An 18,823-nucleotide genomic window follows, 5' to 3' on the forward strand; every position below is an offset into this window, starting at 1 on the left:
TTAAAGTTCTTTGTAATGCGAAATATGAATCCAAGCATCCTGGAAACCTTAGAGTTCAAGACCATTCTATTGTGGTCGCACCAACTGAAGAAGATATCTAACTGTTTCTGCAGGAATCTGGCATCTTCCAGATCTTTAATAGGATGGTAAAATTTAAAGTCGTCGGCGAATGATAGTTTTTTACATTGCAGCGCAAGGTTCAAATCATTCAGATACAGCAAAAATAAAAAGACTACCTTGAGGTACCCCCCAGTTAGTTAGAAAGGGTGCGGCTGTGCAATCACCGATTTCAACTATCATAGAACGTTAATCAAATAAGACTGCCGCCAGATCAAAAAAGGGCTAAAATCCAAATCTTTCTAGTTTAGCAATAGCTATTTGGTGATTTATTTTATCAAAAGCTGCGGAGAAGTCGGTATATATAGCGTCAACCTGCTGTCGCACCTCTAACGACTGAATGACATTTCTTAGGTACGGATTGCTCGACAACATCGGAAATGATCTGCGTCCAGAGAGAAACAGCAGAGTTACAATCGCAGTTCGATAATAAATGCTTGATCGGTTCAGTGCTAGAATTTTGGCTTGAGTTGGGTGCTCGATCAACCCGATTGGCAGTGACATTATAAATGTAATTAAGTTTTCGCTCATTTTATGAATGTGTTAGTGTAAATGTAAGACGACTTTCGCCATTTTATTATACTCCAGTTAGAGAAATAGATCACGCTGACTAAGGTAGGACTTTTTGTTTATTTCCAGCGGATTTCAACAGTTTATGCTGAAATTCTAAGAGAACTGGTTATTAACTAGTCATGTACATCCGAAAACTTTAAGATTCAAATTTATAGAAATATGTTATATAAATTTTTTATTTAGGAATAAACTGAAAATCAACGCGAAAACAAAAAATCGAGAAAGAATATGAAAAAAAAAGAATTGACAATTCATTCCGCATCCTCTCAACCAATTCCGATAGATTTCCGAACCAACCTGTTGGAGGCGAAATTCATTCGGAATCGGTTGTTGCACTGGAGTTGGAATTTATTCGGAATTCATTATGATTTCCACTTGGAATTCCAAATGAATATTTCTCGCCGAATCGGAATTCATTCGGATCTGAAACTGTGGGTGCATTCCTTCTATTTTCTCTGCCGGAAACATCCAGCCTCTGTCCAGAATTTTGGCAGAATGTCGGCAAAAATGGTCCGGGGAAAAATCTGCCCGCCGCGTACAAGTGGGCAGACCCTGTCAGCTTGGAGCGACATCAATCTTCAGTTCAGCAACGCCATCGCACGGCATCACATTCAACATATCATGTCAATTGTATGGGTGCGCAGCCCTGCTATTTTGGCGCGCACGAATTTGACATTTCTCTCCCCTGCTTCTATGTATCAGATTCGATGCGGACTCACCTGAGGGCGACATGCTCGCAAAAAAGGATGTTGCCAATGATTTGTTCGGGAAATGTGAGAGCTGGATATCTTGTTAATATGATGTCTTTGAAGTGGGTCTAATATGTAGGATAGCCGAGATGTCATGTTTGCAGATTTATTTGTAAATTTCTTATAAGTGCTGAAAATACTCTTTCGTCTGCAGAGTTTTTCAGTTTTCAAAGTTTTTTTTGCAGACAGCGAATATAAGTTGAAAACATTTGAAATTAATTCGTCCAATTATTGTTTGCTCTCTACAAAGTGGAGCACTTCCTTGACCACTCCGCATTCTGATAACTTCTAAAAATTCAACATGGCATCTTTGCATCTGACAGCCTCGTCTGCAGAAATGCCAGGTCTGCAGATTTCGTGTATAGTGCTGCAGACATTGTTTGTTGCAAACTTTTGAAAATCGAGTTTTTCGCAGACTTTAGTCAGAATTTACAGACTTTTGAAATTGCCGTTTTGTTGCTCGCCAAGTCAGTGTAGTGTATCAAATTTTCTACAGAAATTGAACCCTGAAGAATTTTTTTTTCGGATTTATTAACTTTTGCAACCTTGTCTGAAGATATTTGAAATTTTCACCTGGCATCTCTGCTCGTCTGTTTTGCTTGGGATAAAATGCTGACATCGATTTGATTTTTATATATTTATGTGGTTTATGTGGACTGGTGGCATTTTTCTTCAAGTGAAATCTCAGTAGGCAGCAGTGTAAAAAAAAAACCATTCGGTCGTGCAATAATATCATGCGGAAAATTGAATAAATATATAAAAAAAACTACAGATTTTTCTCGGCGATTTTTCCAAATTTTAAGTGTTTATTCTGTACGATAGGATGAACTCCAAAACCGATATCATACAAAAGGAGTTGCAATCTGCTTTGCTCGAGAAACGGCCCAATGAAGAGGAAGATCAGATAAAACGTCGAGAGTCCGTGCTGGAGATCAATGGCTACCAAGTCAAGGAAACTATCGGGACCGGAGCTTTTTCTATTGTGAAGGTAGGGTTGAAGTATGTTTCAATTATTGTGCATTGACTCAGTCTTCAATTTAGAAAGCCTTTTCAAAAACACACGATCGATCAGTCGCCATCAAAATAGTTTCAAAACAAAAAGCCACCAAAGATGTTTTGACCAAGTTTCTGCCGAGGGAAATCGAACTGGTGCGAGGGCTCAAACACGTCAATTTGATCCGTTTTTACGAGTGCATTGAAACTACATTGAGGTTTAACATCGGAACAAAATAAATGCGATTGGATAATTGGCCAATATTATAAATTTCAGATTCTACATCGTGATGCAGTACGCCGAAAATGGTTCATTGCTACAACTTATTCGCAAAGAGAAATTTATTCCTGAAGCAAGAGCGAAATTGTTTTTTAATCAGTTGCTCAATGTTGTTGAGTATATTCACAGTATGGGAATTGTACATCGTGACATCAAATGCGAAAACATTGTGTTTGACGAGACTTTCACTTTGAAGTTGATAGATTTTGGATTCGCTCGAGGAAACATGCATCCGGTAGTTGCAGGAGGAAAAATAAAACCGGTTTTTTCGAAAACATTTTGCGGTAGTCATGCTTATGCAAGTCCCGAAATTTTAAAATCCGTTGCTTATCAACCGCAACTGTCCGACATTTGGGCGATTGGGGTCGTACTGTACACAATGGTTATAGGTCGGCTGCCCTTCTCTAACGAGAATAACATCAATGCTTTGATTAAGGTAATTATTCAAACGATGAAAAGTAAAAGCACTACTAATATATTCTACTACAGCAAGTATCAGCAGGTCCAAAATTTCACAAAGATCGGAGTATTAGCGATGACTGTAGAGATCTTATAACCAGAATTCTAAAACCGGTCGATGAGCGCATAACAATTGAAGAAATGCGCCGTCTTTCTTGGCTAAATGAAAATGATTCTGGTTATGACGACTCAGGGAATGAGAAGATACTTGAGAAAAGAATAAAATTGGAGACCGGTGTAGACGAATCTGAAGCTAAACAGGTGGACATCAATAATAATGACAATAGCAGTGACCAACAATGTACATCACCGAGTGTATATAAAAGGAAAGTTGCCACTCCAAACAAATTTTAATTTCAAAATAGTGTTAGCTTATCTGAAATCTTTAACAACTTTTGTAAATAGATAATTTCGATATTTGACACAGGTGTCAACTTCACAAATGATTTGAAAATAAAACATTTTATCTTGATAATCTGAAGCTGCGTTAACTATCCATATTGAAGGTGCCAGTGTTTTCCATCCATATGAAAGTCAAAATGCATTTACCGAGCATCATATATTTTCCAACCAGTCCCGACCGATCATATAACTTATATGATTTAATAACAGATCTTTAATCCGAAAAAAACATTAAACAATATTTTCTGACAGAAACAGTTGTTACAAATTAAAAACGAATGCATTACCTTAAAAAGTTGTCTATAAATGTAGCGAAAAATATTAGAAAATTTGTAAACTCTGGGCTCCGGATGATGAGTCTAAGAGCGCGTACCCGTTGGTAGACGGGTGTGGGAATCACTTTATACTTTTTACAATTTGCATTCTATATTCAATCGAATGACATAGAATTGTATAGAAAACTTGATCGAGATACATAATGCAAAATTTCGCATTCGATCGAAATACAGAATAGAAAATAGGAAGAATTATCCGAAGCCCGGGGCTTACAATTTTTCGTTATAGGTATATAGACAGTTTGTTGATGTAATGCATCCGGAAGTTGGACCCTGTCAGAATATGCCGGTTGTTGCAGGAAATTGCAATTTCTCGCCATCTCATCATCGTAAACGTAGTACATGTACCACGGAAGAGGTAGGTTCTCATGGTGGCCTAAAGTTTCGCAACGTGATGTTCGTCGTCACGAATCACATCTTAGACGAAAAGAAAATGTTCAGAAGGGTTACTTTCTGATGCAGCTCCAAGCAATGCATCGAGTGCAGTCAAATCTGACGTGCAACAGTTGTCACCATTGCGTCCCATTTGAGCTCCACCATTTGTCGCTTGTGAAGTCGATGCCAAGTATTTTCATTGTGGGTTCGGTGCGTACCCGGTCAACTGCCAGAGGATTATCGATGGCAGTTGTCTTCGCTTCATTCAAGTGAGCCCCCGCCACTCGTTCAAACCAGGGATGCCAGGTCATTTTTTTCAAAAATCTGTGATTAAACCCAAAACCTGTCTGTGAAAATCTGTGACCGTTTTCCGTACCACAATAGCAATTCAAAATCAATTTGGCGAGCAAGAAAAAAGTTCTCACTTTCTGTACCTTTTTGATGCTAAACTGTACTCGATTTCCAAAATTTGTGATTTATTCAAGAATCTGTGAAAATCTTTGATCATTTACAGTAGAGTGCCTATAACCAGAGTGACGACATCTCATCCGTAATTTTGGCAACAATTCAAAACATTCCATTAGCTTTACATTAAATTGACAGGTCGTTTGCTCGTTTGGAACTGGGAGCTGTCATTCCAAACGAACAGCTGTCGCCACTCTGATTATAGTCACTCTAATTTACAGAAATCTGTGCAGAAAATTCAAAATCTGTGAAACACAGATTAATCTGTGAACCTGGCATCCCTGGTTCAAACTGCCTAAAAAGAACACGCATCTCATAAGCGGCCCTTAAGCTGCCCTTACACGAGACAATATTATTGTCAATCCAAAGTATTGTCAATACCGTCAATCCAATTAACTTGGTAACTTGAGTCTGCATTTTTCGAACAAATCAAGCGTTTAAAGCTTCAAATATTGCAACTGAACATTGAAACATTGAGAAGAGAGTTCACGACGACACGACCTGCCACTCGCTTTTAAAACTGTATCGTAAATCGAGCTACCCCTCAGTAACTGGTAATGTCAAAATGGAATCGCTTGAAAAAATGTACGAACTGGCAACACAAGTTGGTAAATTATTGATTTTGAATAACAGTTACCAGTAGCCTTGGTAACCACAAAATAAATGTAAACAAAAACAAGAGATTCTCACTTAAAACGAGACCACTGAGTGTAGTTTGCCCGCTGGCAGGTATTAAATTTATTCTTTCAGAGATCTGCCATAGCTGCATAATCTTCAGCTTTGCAGCTGGCGCGTTGTATTCGCGACACTTTTGGAGTACTTGTCTCATAACGAATATGTAATTCGTAGTGGCGTACCGTACCCGCAACGCAAATTATTCACTACTAAAAATCTGATTTTGGTTGTTTAAGGCAATAAAAAACTTCTCGTGTGTTATCTTCAGGGGGAATATATTCATTTAATTAAGCATAAAAACTAAAACTAAATTGGTCAACCCACGGATGCAAACGAGGTTTAAAAAAATTTTGCACGTGCCGGTTCAACGTCACTAGTTTGTAATCGCCCTTGCTAGATTGAACTTTGAAGTGCCGATTGGGCTAGATCTATGTAACCGGTAGGGTAACCAGATTTCAGAGGTGATTTCAAAGCATTTATGAAGTCTAGTTCCAAGCAACTAGCAGCGTTATTAACAACAGCACACACTCCGTCTAGCGATTGCGTTCCACGTTCCACGTCGAATGCACTTCCGAATAATGAAAAATACATCATCCAACATGCTGGAGCATTGCTGCCCCGTTTCAATGCTGTACAAAATTATCGCTTTCAGGACGCTTTCTTCCATGAAATAACGCTCTAAAAGTATATATGTCCCAAGAATTTCCTGCATTTGCGTACTCAATCGGGACTTTTCAATCAACTCATTTAAAGTTTTTAGCTTTGCTTCCTAAGTATTTGGTTCCAGGGAACTTTTTTCGAGGTCGAACTAAAAACACAAAGCGATTAGAAATTCATTTATACGAATTAGAATATCATTTACACTCACCAAGCATCGGCGTTTGACAAACTTTATATACAATTCAGCCCTCGAATGAATTACTGTTATTTTTTGCAGTTTTTTGCAAGATTTTTAATAACCATGAAATGTGGAATTATTCCACAACTGTTTCAAACTGTTTGTTTATTTATTCTGGTGCTCCTTGGTAACTAGCTCATAGCAACTTAAACAGTGTTGCTCGAATAGTTAGTTTTTGTCATTTTCAAGGGGTCACTATACTTATGGTAACTGGTGGTAAATCGCTCACGATCACTTTTTATTCCGATTTTTCTTCGGAGTGTCTGGTCGTGTCGTCGGAGTTCATTGCACATATTTGATAGTTTCTTCTCTGGCGAGAAAGTATTGTCGGATTGATGAGCAGTTTTGATTTTTTGACAATATTTTCGTCAATCCAATGAAGTTTCCATTACACGATCAAAAGTATTGTCAATACTCCTTGTATTGACAATAATATTGTCTCGTGTACGGGCTGCTTTACACAATATTATTGTCAATCCAAAGTATTGTCAATACCGTCAATCCAATTAACTTGGTAACTTGAGTCCGCATTTTTCGAAAAAATCAAGCGTTTGAACGACGACACGACCTGCCACTCGACTATCAAAACTGTATCGCAAATCTAACTACCCCTCAGTAACTGGTAATGTCAAAACGAAATCTCTTGAAAAAATGTTGGAACTGGCAACACAAGTTGGAAAATTATTGATTTTGAAAAACAGTTACCAGTATCCTTGGTAACTAAATATGGAATGTAAACAAAAACAAGAAATTCTCACTTAAAACGAAACCACTGAATGTAGTTGGCCCGCTGGCAGGTATTAAATTTATTCTTTCAGAGATTTTGAGTCATTTTTGCTCAATTTTGATTTAATTTGTTTTCTTCGTTTCTAGTTTTTTCCATAAGATATAATTGTTTGTAATCAACTGTGAAAAAGAAGCACCCACTGAATAACTTGTTGGTGTCATCTGGATTTGGATGTGATAAAGGACAGTTTGTGATATACATTAAAACAGAAAATGATATTGACCTAGATATTGGCAATCATTCAAAGCTGTTTTGTGCCTCTGCAGTAATCAAAATGAAGGTGGCGCGTGGTTGTTTATGAAGATTGATGGTGTTATACTTTGCATGTAGTTTTTTAACACATAATTTTCATATACATATTCAACAGATTGAACAGTTTGTTGAATGTGTAAATAAAGTTGAATAGATGACAGAAAAAATGTTCAAGTATAATTTTCGACTTTAATTATTCCATCATAATTATAAAATACGATGACTGTAATAATGCAGTTGAAAAAAAATAAAAATAAATTAAAATAAAAGTACTTAATAAACTTTTCACTGTAGATTTCGATTTAACCGATATAATCAACTGCGCAGCCGGGTGAATGTAGTATATAAATTTGAGTATATAAAGGTTAAATGTGATTGCTTATTAAATTCTACTCAATAAACGGAGCGATCTTATTTTCCGTTCGGATGATACAGTTAATTTCAGACTCATGTTGTTCGTATATGCCAACTGTTTATTTTTTAATATGCCAACTGTTTTATTTAATAATGCACATAAGCAAGAGTGTATGATTTGTTTTCAGATTTTCCAGTTTCTCACCCTTTAAAAGTGTTTAATGGATCCCTAAAGTAATTCCGGCAGAAATGAGGTGAACAAATCCGTTTGATATGAGGTTCAGTGATCGCACAAAAGATTCCATTGAATTAATCTGAAATTAACTAAATTATGTATATCTAAACTATTTATCTACCATCTCTTTTAAATTTACCTATAACTGTTCGTAGGAAACGAATAGAAAGATACTATATCTCCCTTCTCAGAAGCATTTTCGAAGGCGGCGAAAGAATGTTAACTGCAATAGAAAAATAATATTTAATAATCAAATTCAAGCACTCACCTGCACTCAGCTTTATCATAATTTGCATTGATGATTATCCACTTTATTTAATAGCTCTCCGAAATTCACTAAATAAGAGGAAAAGACACAAAAATTCAAAACGGTGGAATTATTCCACAACTATTTCAAACTGTTTGTTTATTTATTCTGGTGCTCCTTGGTAACTAGCAACTTGAACAGTGTTGCTCGAATAGTTAGTTTTTGTCATTTTCAAGGGGTCGCTATATTTATGGTAACTGGTGGTAAATCACTCACGAACACTTTTTATTCCGATTTTTCTTCGGAGTGTCTGGTCGACGACACGACCTGCCACTCGCCTATCGAATCTGTATCGCAAATTTAACTACCCCTCAGTAACTGGTAATGTCAAAATTGAATTTTGCGAAAAAATTAAAACTGGCTGCACTAGTTAATAACTTATTGATTTTGAATAACAGTTATCATAACCTTGGTTACTGCTTTTCAAGTAGATTTTGGAATGTAAACAAAACAAATTTTGAATCCGTTTTACAAACCGAAGATTTCATCGAGGAAAATTTTAATAAATGCCAGAGGAAAATCCTGTAACAAGTAATGATAGCAGATGAAAATTCATTTCCAAAATTTGCTGTCTTGTACTTTTCTACCAATACAGTTTCTTTCAGCTGTCGTACAAAATCAGTTGAAGCAAGCCCGACCGATCGAAACATTATTCTAGAACCTCTCCTATCGATGACTGGTCCGAAGATTCTTTGAGAGAATAATAATTGAACGCCTAATGACGAATGATATCAACAAATGAATATTAGGAAAAGAAAACGAATTAAAATGAGTTAATTATATTAAATACATAGACCAGGTAAACCGGATCCATTACACCGATTCCTTATTTATTATCGTTTACATGAGATATCGATTCAATCTGTATGTGGAGTGTTTCGAACAATACTTCCGATGCTTCGGGAAAGGAAAACCGAGGACCAGGAGGTTAGATCACAGACTAACAGACATGACAGTATGAGTAAATTTTTATAAAAATAATTTTTCGTTATGCACTAGTTCCACCTATATTGTACTGCGCGAACTATTTACTATCTGTACACCCCTTGTGTTATGTACAAGTTTTTTTACTAGTTGGTTTCTCCTCGTTTGTCAACACCGATCAGCTGCTTCCCGCATACGCATGGCTGCCAGATGGCTGACTAAACGCTGCCAGCTGGAAAAATATGGCTGGCAGACATTCTGGTGACCGGCTGCCTCACCGCTGCCAGGAATACAACTCAAACGATACAACCGTATCCACCAGGATTTTTCCACATTGAAATCTTTGACATTTTCAGCGAAGGTGAGAAGATAAAAACGCTCGGCTAACTTGGATACAGGCGACTTTGTTTTGTCAAATTGGATTTGACAACCGTAACTGAATCAATTTTGGTAGCCTTCTGGTGGCCATGGCTGCCCAGGTAGCCAAAACGCTATGCGGGTTAATGCTTCCCGCATACGCATGGCTGCCAGATGGCTGACTAAACGCTGCCAGCTGGAAAAATATGGCTGGCAGACATTCTGGTGACCGACTGCCTCACCGCTGCCAGGAATACAACTCAAACGATACAACCGTATCCACCAGGATTTTTCCACATTGAAATCTTTGACATTTTCAGCGAAGGTGAGAAGATGAAAACGCTCGGCTAACTTGGATACAGGCGACTTTGTTTTGTCAAATTGGATTTGACAACCGTCACTGAATCAATTTTGGTAGCCTTCTGGTGGCCATGGCTGCCCAGGTAGCCAAAACGCTATGCGGGTTGCAGGGATGCCTGATTTCATCAAAATATTTGAAAATGAATCGTCACAATAAATTGTTGGATAACGTTGATAATATATTTAACTTTTTCGCGATGTTGGAAGGTAACCATTTATTTGACTCAACGTTGTTCATCTAGACTATTTTTATTGTGTTGGTAGTTTTCACCCGAAATTAAGTGGCGGCAGACCAGAAGCAAGTAAATATTGTAACAAAACGGGTTCGATTTTGTATTGCGTTGGAGGATGAGAAGTAGGCACAATTATGTATATAGTTTTGGCAATATGTATTAAATCTGTATCCTGCATGAAATTCACATGGACGGATACAAATCAATACATTACAGGTAATTCTGTATGAATGGCAACTCTGTTGGTAAATGAAAAAAATAAACACAGTCTAGATGACAGACAGGATGTTTTTGATAGGGTAACGTGGCGCCATCATGTCACATGTGAGTACTGTCCCAAATAAAGGGATATTCGAAATGACCGTTAAAATGATTGAAAAATCTAATTTGAGTGTCCTGTCTGTTAGTCTGTGGTTAGATTGTTTGACCATCAATATATCATTTATATGATGATAAGAAATTTTTTCGAGCATTTCCTACAACATTTCACTATCCATTTTAGGATTTAGAAGTAGCGTCCAAAAAAATCAACATCGACATACGAAACCATTTATAATATTCTGCCAATTTTTATCAGGAAACTAATTCGAGTACATAAATCTGAAATGATTTATTTGTATTTATTGAAAATAATATATTGTACATATTATACAAACATTTGGAAGTCGTTTCATAGCATCAAATTATTCTTAAGCTACAAATGTTTGCAGAAAAACCGATATCACGCTAAGATTCAATAAACACTCTAGAAATTCGAGTATTGTGTGTCACGAACCCAGATATAGACATGATACTATAACTCAATTATTGAGTTTTCAGGATGCCTGCCTTCCTTAATACATAATTGAAAGTACGTCATTACTGATATCCGAGTGTTTTTACAGTGATGGCATATTCCGGTATATCCTTGGTATGACCAGATTATTTTCCCTTGATGTAGACGAAGGTTGCGTTTTTGTAACAATGGCAAAAAGCTGAATGAAAACGAATAGATATATTCTTTTTTAGAAACTCAATAATTCAGTACTCACGCTATTATTTCTTTCGATTTAAACGGACTCGCACAATGTTCTCTGAATGTACAGTTTTTCTTTGCTCTGAAATTGTGTATTGGACCGAAATTCAAAATTACGATTCAGAACGATTCCGATACATTCAAAGACTTTGTTTATTTAAACAAGGACACCTTGGTAACTAGTTCATAGCAACTGGAACAGTGTTGCGCAATATAATCATTTTTAACATTAGTAAGGGGTCACTCAATTTATGGTAACTGGTGGTAAATCGTTTACGAACATTTTTAATGCTGACTTTTCTTCGGAGTGTCAGGTCGTGTCGTCGGTCTAGTCGTGTCGTCGGTTTGAAGCTTCAAATATTGCAACTGAACATTGAAACATTGAGAGAAGAGTTCATTGTACATATTTGACAGTTTCCTCTCTGGAGAAAAAGTATTGTCGGATTAATGAGCAGTTTTGATTTTTTGACAATATTTTCATCAATCCAATGAAGTTTCCATTACACGATCAAAAGTATTGTCAATACTCCTTGTTACGGATATGGTACAGAGCAAAAGATTAGTGTGTCTGTTCGATACAAGTGACTTTATTCAACTGAAGGGAGAGGGAGAAATATTGTATTGAATATAGGTGAGAACAAATTTAGCGTGTGTGAGAACCCGACTAATAACTAATGTAACATCCTCTTCTCATTTTAAAAATAAAAATTAATCATCTATAACATAGTCTTCATACTTGCTCGGAAGTTTTCTCTCACGTTTCGATCTGTACGTCGCATCTGTGGTCTGCTTGTTCGATTTGTTGGTGGTGACCGCAGCACCCTTGCTGCCCCTGCCGTGTGTCATCACGGGTGCATCAGCTGATTTGTTGACAACGGGAGTTGCCACTGGTGTTGTTTTCTCGTTTGGTTCAATCGCAGTAGACGGCGGCGGAATCAATTGCAGTCCAGGTGTTGCGTCAATGGTAGGTGTTGTGCTGTCACTGTTTTGTGGTGAACTAGCTGGAATCGAGACGAGAGGGCTTGATTCTGGTTCATTACGCGGCTTGATGTTCACCAGATCTCTCCGGTAGCAAGAACCGTCAACGTCCACCACATACGATCGGTCGCTCAGCATCTCGTTAATCGTTCCTGGTGTCCAGAACTTGTTGCTTTCCGGATGTGCTTGTACGTAAACAGGCGTTCCAGTTTGCAGTGCAGGTAGGTTGCGAGACTTTCGATCGTAGTAGTACTTCACCTTCCTCTTGTTTTCCAGGATTGTTTCCGGGACATTTTGCACAATTCGAGGACCGTATTTTTTCATCGAGGCTGGAACTCCGCTTCTTGTGTTGCGTGAAAACAATCTGCTCACCGGGCTGCTGCCTATCTTGTTCGGGATGTTCCTCCAGTGAAGTAAAACATACCAAATGTCTTGATTGGTTTCTTCTGCCTTTTGTAGCAACCGCTTCGCGATTTTGACGGCTGCTTCCGCTTTCCCGTTCCCTATGTTGATGGTGTGGGGAAGAAGTCGAGTGCTTGAAGTCCCATTTGGTCGCCATCTGCTTCATTTCCTCGTTCACGAAGTTGGTCCCATTGTCCGTGACGACGATCTGCGGAATTCCGTGTCGAGAAAAGTTCTTTTTACAGGTTTCAACTAGACTTCTGGCGGACATGTCTTTGAGAATGTCCAGCTCAATGTAATCAGAGTAATGATCCACTGTTACAAGGAACTGGTGTTTCTTGCCACGGTAGGAGGCGAAAAACACATCCATGGAAACGATTTGCCACGGGTAGACTGGAACAGGGTGACTCTGCATCGATGGTTTCTGCTGACTTGGCGAAAATTTGGCGCAGATAGTACATTCCTTTACCACATCCGTAATCTGCGCACTCATTCCCGGCCAGAAAATGTTTTCTCGTGCGAGCTTTAGGGTTGCTTCGATGCCGTTGTGGCTCACGTGTACTTTGTCGATCATAGACCGCTGCAGGACTGACGGGATCAGAATCCGATCGTTCCTGAACACCAGTCCATCTTGTGTAGACAGCTCGCTCCGATACTTGAAGTAAACTTTGACGGCAGTCGGCACCCGGTCAATGGTATTGGGCCAACCATTTCGGATGTAATCCATCACTGCTTGCAGAGCTGCATCTTGCTTGGTGGCCTCCATGATACCACTCAAACAGCTGTCGGAGATACTCAAGTAGCCACTCACGTTGTAATCTTCCAGCTGCTGAAAGACTTTGTAGATGTTCAACTTTTGATATTCGTTGCGTGCAGCTGGGTCATCATAAGGGGCGCGAGAGATCGCGTCTGCCACGATGTTTTCTTTTCCGGTGACGAACTTCAGTTTTAACTGGTAACGCTGCAAGTTCAGGAGCATATGCTGCAACCTCTTCGGAGCTGTTAACAGTGGCTTGTTGAATATGTTGATCAGAGGCTTGTGATCGGTCTTTACCGTAGTGCAGGGATTTCCCACGATCAGTTGATCGAAGCGCACGCACGCGAAAAGAATTGCCAGTAACTCCTTCTCTATTTGGGCGTAATTCTTCACCGTGTTTGTCAGCGTCCTCGATGCATAGCCGACGATACCATCCTTTTGGAAGATGGCCACTCCGAGTCCGAAGCAGCTTGCGTCGCACTCGATTGTCAGCGGCTCACGCACATCGTAATACCGCAGGGTCGTGATATCGGACACTAGGGATTTTACAATAGAGAACTCTTCATCCTCAGCTTTAGTTCATTGCCATGGCACCTTTTCGGAGATCAAACGACGGAGTTTCGATAATGTGGCACTCAGGTTTGGAATGAACCGGCTGAGATACGTGACCATCCCAATGAATCGATGCAGTTCCGTTCGATTCGCTGGGACCGGGTAGTTCTTAATGGTCGAAATCTTTGTGACGTCTGGCTGCAATCCTTCGTTCGAGAGAATATGTCCGTAAAATTTAACGGAAGGCTTACAAAGTTTGAGCTTAGATTTGTTTAATTTGACATTGCTTTGTTTTAGACGTTCGAGCAGCTTTTCGAGGTTGACGTTGTGGTCCCGAAGTGCTTCCTCAATAGTTGTGCCCCGACCGTACACCAGGACATCGTCGGCCAGGCACTCCACACCATTCAACCCCTGGATGATCTCTTGCAATTTGGATTGAAATATTTCGGGGGCTGAAGATATGCCAAATGGAAGTCTCAGCCACCTGTAGCGGCCGAATGGGGTCCAGAATGACGTCAGCTTGCTGCTTGGTTCATCCAGTACTACGTGCCAGAAACCTTTCCGTGCATCCACCGTCGAGAATACCTTCGCCTGGCCCAACTCAGGCAGAATTTCATCCAGCGTTACGGATTGTAGATTGGGTCTTTTTAACGCCTTATTTAACGGAATAGGATCCAAGCAAATCCGAATCGACTCGGAGCCTGGAATACCACGTTTCACAAGGAGAATATTACTCACCCAGTCGGTGTGATGATATTCCCTCGTAATGATTCCGTCTTTCTGCAGTTGGTCAAGTTCGGCTTTCAGCTTCGGTCGCAGAGCAATCGGCACTCGGCGGGGCTGCTGTATCACCGGCGTAATACTCTCGTCGATTTCCAAAGTGACTTCTCCGTTCATTATCCCATAGCCACGGAAAACGTCACTGAACTTACCGACGATTTTTTCGGCTTCGATGCGATATATCTGCAGCACATTTGGGTCTTCTAGTGCCGGATGAGCTGGTACCACGTTGACGGAGTTGCAGAACTTAACCAGGCCAAACGTTGTGCAAACCTTCAGAGATAGTAGTGGTCTGTGGTTGACGTCGACGACCTGCAAAACCAGCAAGTACTTCTTCTTCTGGCGTTTACAGGGAAGTTTAACTTGGCCAAGGACAGTGATTGTTCCCCCACCGAATGCTTGGAGTTTGTACGGTGACGGGAGCAACTCTGGATCTGATTCTCCGGTTAGTTTGCACAACCAGTCGTAGCCGATCAAGCTGGTATTGGCACCTGTGTCCAGCTCGCATTTCACTCTTCTCCACTTGCTATTCACCTTCAGAGATATTTCCGCCAGGACGTTTCCTCCTTTCTTCGAGTTGTCGAAAATTTTGCCAATTTCACCGACTTCCGAGTCTTCCGACTGGTCACTATCCTCATCGCTCGAGTCGCTGTCCTCGGATGTGTCGTCATTTACTTTCTTCACTCGGCGCGTACGGTTGCGTTTCGACGAATTCGCTGGATTCTTTCGGCAAACTTTTTCGAAGTGGTTCTTCCCAGAGCACAGCTTACATTTTTTTCCGAAAGCTGGGCAAGAACCTTTAATGAACGAATGCCATTCTCCACAGAACTTGCACAGACGAGCCTTCGAGGATGAAGCTTTTAGCTTGTTCACTTCCGGTACTTTGTCAGATGAGAGAGACTGGACGTGCTTCGCCGTAATCTCCTCCACACGGCACAGATCTATCGCCTTCGGTGACGTCAGATCGACCATCGTGAGCATTTTTGAACGAAGATGTGGCCATTTGTTGGATGTGGCCAGCTTGTAGGTCATCATCTCCGCTAGTAGTGCTCCAAACTTCGCCGGCTTTGCCAACGACTTCAAACGGGCCGTGTAATCGTCAATGCTCTCCGTAGCTGCTTGGCTGGCCGTGAAGAAATCCAGTCGATCTACGATAATGTTTCTGGTACGCGTCACTTTGGCTTTGATAGCTGCCAGCACATCCTCCGGTGTTCTTCTGTCCGCTTCGGTAAGGTCGAAATTGCAGAACTTTTTCAGTGCTTCCGTGCCGACGACTGACAATAAGAAGCTAACCTTTTTCGCATTGTCTGCCGGAGGCCACGCGTCCATGCCCACTGCTGTGGCAAAATTTTTCCAGTTGTCCTCGAAGAATGAAAAATTTTCATCCATGTCACCTTCAAGGCACAATGGCGGAGGAAGCGGCACATTTTGGGGCCCAGGTGCTACCGCCGGGGGCTCTCCCTGCTGGCGAATCAGCTTCTCGAATAGCTTATTTTGGTGTTCCAACAGCTTTGCTAGCTCCTCCATTTGGATGATTCGCGAAGAAAGTTTAAATCGCTTTCTTTATTACGTACAACGCGATCTCGGATGTTTAATGACCGACGATTACGAACGTTTTGCTTTTCGAACTTTATGTCGCGAGTGCTTCTGACACCATGTTACGGATATGGTACAGAGCAAAAGATTAGTGTGTCTGTTCGATACAAGTGACTTTATTCAACTGAAGGGAGAGGGAGAAATATTGTATTGAATATAGGTGAGAACAAATTTAGCGTGTGTGAGAACCCGACTAATAACTAATGTAACACTCCTTGTATTGACAATAATATTGTCTCGTGTAAGGGCTGCTATAAAGTGCGCTTTAGCAAAAATCAGGTCTGCTCCACACACCCAGGCCCGTACCCAGGACTACGTTTCGGAAGGGGCAGGTGACTTCACCAGTTCCTGAAGCATCGAAAAAAGCGGTAAAAAACGTCGGACTGGAACTCGCACCGATTTCTCAGATATTGTTTGGCCTGTTTCATGAACTAAAATTCAAATAAAAGATGTTTTTATTCCGTATGGCATATTTTTCATAGAGATCCAACTTCTAGGTCCAAAATTACAGGATGATAACGAAACAATGAAAACAGAAAAATCTTCTACACTTTGTTCAAAACTGTTTCAATTTTAAAGTTTTGTTAGTTGATTTTTATACTAACTTGGCTTTCGGTTCTGGAAGTAGCTGCAAAATTTCTTAACGTTCACCGTAAAGTAATTTCTGTCACACATGTCTAAGACCTTCTATATGAACATTTATAGAGCACAACAATCCACAAGACTTGTGATAGATTTTGAGGAGTCTGAGATAGCTCAGAGGATTAGTAGAGAACGGAAAACATCTTTTAAATTTGTAGGTCATATTAGTTGATGACTATACAAACACCAATGCATGTTAATACTTGCATTTCACAATGATATGTTTTAGTGTTGTTAAGACGTAGAACCTCCCTGACTCAACTTTATTGTTCGACACATCCATGCAGCGCGAAGTACGTGGAATCCCGGAACACCTACGCTCGATGGAAATCCCAAAAATATTTACAAGTAAGTTCAGGCATATTGACTCTGAGAAAATATTTTACACGGACGGATCACGAATTGAAGAGGCTACTGGGTTTGGTATATTCAACAATAATGTTTCGGTCTCATTTAAGCTTCAAGAACCTGCATCTGTTTATATAGCAGAGTTAGCAGCAGTTCATTATAGTTTGAGTGTAATCGTCACATTATCTCCAAACCATTATTTTCTTTTCACAGATAGTCTGAGTGCAATTGAAGCTATTCGCTCAAACGCTGCTTGCAAAAATGAACCTTTTTTCTTGGGCAAAATAAAACAGTGCCTGAACGTCATATTGAATAATAGTTATCAAATCCCAATAGTTTGGGTTCCGGCTCATTGCTCCATTCCAGGCAATGAAAGAGCCGATATTTTAGCCAAACGTGGTGCTATTGAGGGTGAAATTTATGAGAGACCGATTGCTTTCAACGAATTCTATAGCGCGTCTCGCCAAAGAACACTTGCCAGCTGGCAAGCTTCTTGGGATAAAGATGATCTGGGACGGTGGATGCACTCAATTATTCCGAAAATATCGACAAAGGCATGGTTCAGGGGACTGGATGTGAGTAGGGATTTCATTCGTGTGATGTCCAGACTCATGTCCAATCACTACACGTTAGATGCACATCTCCTTCGAATTGGACTTTCCGAGACTAATCATTGTGCTTGCGGCGAAGGTTACCCCGATATTGACCATGTTGTTTGGACATGCGTGGAGTATCGTGATGTCAGATCTCAACTACTAAATTGCTGGCGTACCCAAGGTAGACTATCCAATGTCCCAGTTCGCGACATTCTTGCTTGTCGTGACCTTCCATACATGAAACTTCTTTATCATTTCATTAAATCCATTGGAGTTCCAATTTAAATTTTATTTTATGTTAGACTGTTTTCTCTTCCATGAGTTCAACCAATAGCCAACTATAGGATATTGAATATAAGTGGTGAATTGATACAAACAATCCTGAAATAGTTATAAGATCATGTACAAAATAAATGTATTTTATTTAATGTAATTTAAAATAGCAACTCGCTTGATAAAAACAGTGTTTAGATTAACTAATGAGTACCAACATACTAATATGATATTCGAAATGTATTAGGTTTAAACTACTATGTATTGTGGATGCCACGGCGAAGAAAAACTTATGTATATTGCCTATGAAATAAACGTATTTATGAAAAAAAAAAAGACGTAGAACCGTCAAAAATTAGTTTTAAATTTGATCAGTATCTAACGGGGAAACAAATTAGGAAAAGAACCCGTAGCTAACTCCTAACCGAGGAAATGATTCTGCCAATTAAACTACCCTGCATATGAACACACATGAAGAGATAGCCTAAACGAATTGCATTTCTGTTTTGAGGTGGTCCTCCAATAGAGTACTATGACAATCCCAGAAAACCGACATCATGATCTTTTCGACCCATTGAGCCTTCTTTGAGGCACTCGTGCCGCTTGGAAGAACTCGTACTAACTTCAGTCCATTGTCGGGTAATCAATCTGCTCTGGCGTATAATAATGGATCCAACCAAACATGTTTTCGAAGTGCGATTACGTTCGTATTTTTAGTCCTAAATAAGTATGTGCGGAGCCCAGCGCCAGGATA

General features: G+C 39.8%; 2 protein-coding genes across 2 annotated transcripts; both read left to right on the forward strand.

Annotated features, from left to right (window-relative positions):
* The first annotated feature begins 2,100 nt into the window (after positions 1–2,100).
* Positions 2,101–3,587, forward strand: LOC131431545 (testis-specific serine/threonine-protein kinase 3-like). Its single transcript, XM_058597326.1, has 4 exons — positions 2,101–2,427; positions 2,481–2,650; positions 2,710–3,148; positions 3,202–3,587. The coding sequence occupies exons 1-4, from the start codon at positions 2,263–2,265 to the stop codon at positions 3,523–3,525; spliced, it is 1,098 nt and encodes a 365-aa protein (XP_058453309.1). The 5' UTR covers positions 2,101–2,262; the 3' UTR covers positions 3,526–3,587.
* Positions 3,588–14,502: 10,915 nt separating this feature from the next.
* LOC131426943 (uncharacterized) lies at positions 14,503–18,397 on the forward strand. The gene is made up of 2 exons (XM_058589735.1): positions 14,503–16,370; positions 16,457–18,397. The coding sequence occupies exon 2, from the start codon at positions 17,134–17,136 to the stop codon at positions 18,079–18,081; it is 948 nt and encodes a 315-aa protein (XP_058445718.1). The 5' UTR covers positions 14,503–16,370; positions 16,457–17,133; the 3' UTR covers positions 18,082–18,397.
* Positions 18,398–18,823: the final 426 nt, after the last annotated feature.

The sequence above is a fragment of the Malaya genurostris genome, chromosome 2 (genome assembly GCF_030247185.1).
Source record: "Malaya genurostris strain Urasoe2022 chromosome 2, Malgen_1.1, whole genome shotgun sequence".
In the NCBI taxonomy this organism is placed as follows: Eukaryota; Metazoa; Arthropoda; class Insecta; order Diptera; family Culicidae; genus Malaya; species Malaya genurostris.